The sequence below is a fragment of the Mustela putorius genome, unplaced genomic scaffold (genome assembly GCF_011764305.1).
Source record: "Mustela putorius furo isolate JIRA1106 unplaced genomic scaffold, ASM1176430v1.1 tig00000127_pilon_pilon_pilon, whole genome shotgun sequence".
Lineage (NCBI taxonomy): Eukaryota > Metazoa > Chordata > Mammalia > Carnivora > Mustelidae > Mustela > Mustela putorius.
In genome coordinates, this window is record NW_025421288.1 from 4,503,445 (window position 1) to 4,509,393 (window position 5,949).

Below are 5,949 nucleotides of genomic sequence, written 5' to 3' on the forward strand. Positions count from 1 at the left end.
CGCCCTACTGAGGGGCTCTCTCCCACCACCCTGAGATCATGACCTGAGCCGAAATCAAGAAGGGGAAGCTTAACCAAGTGAGCCACCCAGGTGCCCCTGCTGGCTCAACTTTTAAATTTGATGTCTTATTGTGGTCAAAGTGGTTGGTACAATTTACACACAGACATTACGGACATGTCTGATTTTTTAAAGGATTTTGTTTATTTATTTGAGAGAGAAAGGGAGAGAGGCTATGGAGAGAAGGAGCAGAAGGAGAGGGAGAAGCAGACTCCTTGCTCAGCGAGGAGCCCAACATGGGGTTCGACTCCAGGACCCTGAGATCATCACCGGAGCTGAAGACAGACGCTTAACTGATTTAACCACCCAGGAGCCTCTAGATTGTCTGATTTTCTAATTTTTGCTGTTTTGGAGGGTATAAAAGTATATGTCGGGATTTCAATTTTCATCTCCTTAATTGTCAATGAGGCTTTCAAATGTTTATTGGCCAACCAAGTACAGCACGTCTTATCAGCTGTGATAACTTGGATGTGTTGCTTAATTTGGATCTTCTTTTCTTCATCAGGAAATCCAGGAGGGTAATGACATATACCTCACAAGATATTGTCCTTTGGAGGAAGAACCTGCCATGGTCAAATGACATTTGCTTAGCTTACTTTTAGATAACATTTTGACTAGTATTGCTCTGAGGAGTAGATCTCTGGGGGATACATCTCCAGATGATGCAGCGGTCAATGGAGAGATGACAGGTTCAGAGATACAACCTAGGGAAAGGAGAGGGCTGTATCAGTCTGGTTAAGAAAGCAAAACAAGGGGTGGCTGGGTGGCTCTGTCGGTTGAGTGTGCAATTCTTGGTGTCGGTTCGGTCTTGATTTCACTCTTGTGGGTTCCAGCTCCTGGTTTGGGCTCCACGTTGGGCATGGAGCCTACTAGAAAGAAAGAAAGAAAAGAAAGGGAAGGAAAGAAGGAAGGAAGGAAGAAAGGAAGGAAGGATAGAAAAGAAAGAAAGAAAAGAAAGAAAGATAGAAAGAAAGAAAGGAACCTAATGTTCATTGTTTAATTTAAGGTGACACTAACAGCTTTAATAAACAAACCCTAAATTTCAGTGGCTTAACAAAGTAAGTTAACCAGAGTATACATCTGGTTCCTGTGTTCCCATTCGGAAGGCAGCTTTTCTCCACTGATTTAGGAAACCGGTGGCCCCACTATGCCCTAGGGCCATAGAGTCTCCTGCTTCCGCTGGCACAGAGGAAACAAGAGTCAGGAGGTGCCAGCATCCACCCAATTCTTTCAAGTGTACGCTTGGAAATGAAATGTCTCTTCTCATCACATTCCTTTGGTGAGACCTGGTCACATGGCCACATCCAGATGTGAGGAGGCCACAGAAGTATAGTCCTGGGTGGGGTTGCTCCCTACCAGCAACAACAGGACTTTATGGAAGGGAAGCCACAGTCAGACACGGTGTTAATCCACGCCCAGCGCAGGCGGCATGGCCATCCTCTCCTTCCATCCCCACTTCGGCTTCTGCCTTCAGGATCTCAGGGTCCTGAAGCTTAATCCACTGAACCACCCAGGCACCCTTCCTGCTCATTTTAATGTAGATCATGCAGTGCTGAGAAAGAATCAGGGAAGAAGACACATCGTTTTCTCACTTCTTGGCTTTTGCCATGCTTTATCCTCTGCTAAGGACCTTCTGAGCTCGGGGAGAAAAACTGCGTACTGTTTTCACTCAAGAATTTAAAGCTGGATCAAGGAATGTGAATCAGTGCTTCTCAAACCTTTTTTTTTTTTTTTTTTTAAATTCTTATTTATGGGGCGCCTGGGTGGCTCAGTGGGTTAAAGCCTCTGCTTTCGGCTCAGGTCATGATCCCAGGGTCCTGAGATGGAGCCCCACATCAGGCTCCCTGCTCAGCAGGGAGCCTGCTTCCTCCTCTCTCTCTGTCTGCCTCTCTGCCTACTTGTGATCTCTGTCTGTCAAATAAATAAATAAATCTTAAAAAAAAAATAAAAAAATAAAATTCTTATTTATTTTTAAAATTTATTTTCTGTGCTTCTCAAACCTTAATATGCACACCCATCCCCTGGGGATCTTATGAAACAGTGGATTCTGATTTAACAGGTCTGGGGCAGACCCCCAGATTCTGCATTTCTCAAAAGATCTCCGGTGATGACAGTGCCACTGGTCCAAGAAGAACAGTCATGTAGAAGCCCACCGTTCATTTACTGACGAGATCTTTATTGAGTGCCTACAGTGTGCCCGGCATTGAGGCGACAACAGTGAATGGACTGGGATAGTAATTTGCCACGCCTCAGGTTGCAAGTCTATACGTATTTGTTCAACATTTATGTAGTTAATTAAAACAGGTTTTTAAATTTATTTATTTATTTATTTGAGAGAGAAAGAGAGAGAGAGAGAGCACACAAGCAAAGAGAGGGGCAGAGGGAGAGGGAGAAGTAGGCTCCCTGCTGAGGAGGGAGCCCAATACGGAGCTCGAACCCAAGACCATACAATTGTTCCAGTCCTGATCTCGACTGTAGGCAGGTACCAGAAACTCAGTTTATATGTTAAAGTTTATACATTAAAGGAATGTGGAGCATAGGAGGGACTTTAGGAAACACTGGCTTAATGAAAGAAGAGAGAAGTGGAAGAGTTTCACACTCAGTTTCCTGGGAAGGATTGAGTTAGTTTTTTTTTTTTTAGATTTTATTTATTTAGATTTTATTTATTTATTTGACAGACAGATCACAAGGCAGGCAGAGAGAGAGAGAGAGGGAAGCAGGCTCCCTGCTGAGCAGAGAGCCCGATGTTGGGCTCGATCCCAGGACCCTGAGATCATGACCTGAGCCGAAGGCAGCGGCTTAACCCGCTGAGCCACCCAGGCGCTCCAAGTTAGTTCTTTTTAGGGTAAAGTATCAGAATCAAACATGCTCAGTACGAAAGTTTTGGAGACTTTTTGAGAGAAACAGGATGACATTTTCCTCCATTGTGCGCCCGCTCTCGCACAGCCGTCACTCAGACGTCTGCGTGTTCTTCGGGGCCACTCGTTTTGTTACAGGGCTGGGTCGCGCTCTGGACCTTCCCGCCTGCTGCGGTCCGGGTTCTTACGTCGTCCTCACATGGGTGATTGCTAGCGGTTATGTCAGAATCCCTCTCAGGGAAGAATCCTCTCACCCTTTCTCCCTTTGACCATTTATGCTGTTTCCAACTTTCTGTTTTCAAAAATGGTGTTGTGGGGCGCCTGGGTGGCTCAGTGGGTTAAGCCTCTGCCTTCAGCTCATGATCTCAGGGTCCTGGGATCGAGCCCAGCATCAGGTTCTTTGCTCAGCAGGGAGCCTACTCCCCCACTCCCCCATGCCTGCTTCTCTGCCTACTTGTGATCTCTCTGTCAAATAAATAAATAAATAAAATCTTAAAAAAAAAATACTGTTGTGACAAACCAGTTTGTATAGCAAGACTTTCTGTATTTAGAATAGTTTCCTTTAAGGTAGATCTGAATGAAAAAAAAAAAGTATCTTTTAAATAACCTCAGCCCAGAAATCTCAGACTGAAGCTGACTCAGCTCCGGTTAGGACTTTGTGAAAGTTTGAGAGCGTGCCTTCCAGTCCAGTGGTCGGGCTTGAATTAGGTCAAGTTCAGCTCCTTCATTCGTGTGATTCTCTAAAACACATAGACTCAACCATATTACATGCATATTTAAAGATGTTTAGGCCAAATGTAATTTTTTTTTTGGAATCGGTCTCCTAAAGCACATTGTCTTATATGATGCTGTAACAGCAAATATCAAACACACATGCACACATGTGGCCTGGAGAATTATGAGGCATGCGCATACGTCTGTCTAGAAAATAGATGTATGAGGAAAGGTCTCTCTTGAGCCTGAGGCTTTATTTAATGGGGCAGCTCAGCCAATGCAGCAGTAATAAGAAATGGGACTTCTATTCTGGCCCTCTTTCTTTTTGAAATGGGACTAAGAAGAAAGAACTGAGCCCCTCATAGCTTACCCCTACTTCCTTAAGTCAGTGACAAGACAGAAATGATTCTGCTGCCCCTTGTCCCATGTCTCTTGGAAATTGTGTTGAACTGCTCGTGGCTCTGGTGTGGAAGAGATATCCCTGGTTTTGGTAGGGAAATCCCGACACTGAATACTCACTCTCTCACTGTATAGTTTTAGGTAAAAATTTTTTAAATATTTTATTTATTTATGAGAGAGAGAGAGGAAGAGAGAAAGAGAGAACACAAGCTGGGAGAGCAGCAGAAGAGGGCAGGGGGGAAGCAGGTGCTCTACGGAGCAGGGAGCCCGACGCTAGGTTCGATCTCAGGACCCTGAGATCATGATCTCAGCAGAAGGCAGCTGCTTAAGCGACTGAATCACTCAGGTGCCCTTAGGTAACTTATTATTACTGAGTCACTTTGTTTGTAAAACAAGATCATCATAACAAGGACTGCCTCACGATATGGATGCAAACATTCAACACCATAATGGATATGAAGATGGTTTTAAGATTTTCAGTTCTCTGTACTAAGAATGCTATTTGCTGTTCCTTCCCTACTTCTTGCACCTCCTTCAGAACCAGGGCTGCTCTCCATTCAGTCAACTCACAGTGTGATTTGGAAGAGGCTCTGCCTTCCTCATTCCAACAAATAACCTTGCAGCACTCAGCAGGGAAAGATACTGACCTGGAGCTTCCTTTTCAGTGCGTCCTTGACCTCCTTGTTGCGGAAGCTATAGATGAAGGGGTTGAGCATGGGAATTATGATGGTGTAGAACACGGACACTATTTGGCCATTGGTATCATTAGTGGACCCATGAGGCTGGACATAGGTGAAAACCACAGTGCCATAGAAAATGGCAATGGCCAGGAAGTGGGAGGCACAGGTGGAGAGGGCCTTCTCCCGTCTAGCTGCTGAGCGCATCCTCCCAATGGCCACCAAGACCAAGCTGTAGGAGGTGAGGATGACTGCAGCAGGCAGAAGGGTAACCAGAGCGGAGAAGATGTAGAGGACCACTCCTGCTGTGGCTGTGTTGGCACAAGCCAGGCGGAGAAGGGGAGGGATGTCGCAGAAGTAGTGTGTTACTTGGTTGGGTCCGCAGAAAGGCAGAGCAAAGACATTCCCAGTCTGTATAGCAGAGTTGGCACCACCGAATGCATAGGAAGCCGCTACCAGCTGGAGACAGGTCTCCTTGGTCATGACCGAACCATAACGGAGGGGTTGGCAGATGGCCACGAAGCGGTCATAAGCCATGGAGGCCAGCAGGAAGCTCTCGGCTGTCACGTGCACCACAAAGAAGGTCAACTGGACCACACAGCCCTCAAAAGAGATGGACTTGTCTGAGGCCAGGAAGTTGGCTAAGAGCTTGGGTGTGACCACAGAAGAGTAACAAATGTCAAGAAAAGAGAGGACGCTGAGGAAGAAATACATGGGGCTATGGAGACGGGAGTCCGTGAAGATGAGTGCCATCATTCCCAGGTTGCCCGTCACTGTGATGACGTAAATGAGCAGGAAGGTTACAAATAGAAGCTCCTGGAGATCTGGATAACCGGAGAATCCCAACAAGATGAACTGGGTGACTGGGGTGTGGTTTCCACTGGCAAGGGCTAGTTCTCCAGGTGTCATCTGCAGAGGTGACAAGTGATAATCACTCAAATGGGAATTACCTGAGCATGTCCACTGCGGTGCATAGGACAATGAGGGAGAGTATAAGCAGGTATAAGGCCTCTTGCACAAGATGCTAATGGGAAGCATGGTGCATAGTGGAAAGGACATGAACTGGGAAGCCTGACAGATTCTGATTATAGCACTAACTAGTTTTGTCCCCTTGGATAAGCTGTATTGATGCACTTTAGGTTTCTTGTCATGAAGTGAAGAAAGTATGCCTAATTTTCAGGGTTGCTGCATGGCCCAAATGAAAAAAGGAATGTAAAATATCTGAACGTCTAGAACACAGTAAG

At 45.8% G+C, this 5,949-nt stretch overlaps 1 protein-coding gene across 1 annotated transcript; it reads right to left on the reverse strand.

The window, feature by feature from the left end:
* Positions 1 to 4,654: 4,654 nt before the first annotated feature.
* Positions 4,655 to 5,614, reverse strand: LOC101683266 (olfactory receptor 1052-like). Its single transcript, XM_004777655.3, has one exon. It carries the CDS (start codon positions 5,612 to 5,614, stop codon positions 4,655 to 4,657), a length of 960 nt encoding a protein of 319 aa, XP_004777712.3.
* Between the last annotated feature and the right edge of the window lie 335 nt (positions 5,615 to 5,949).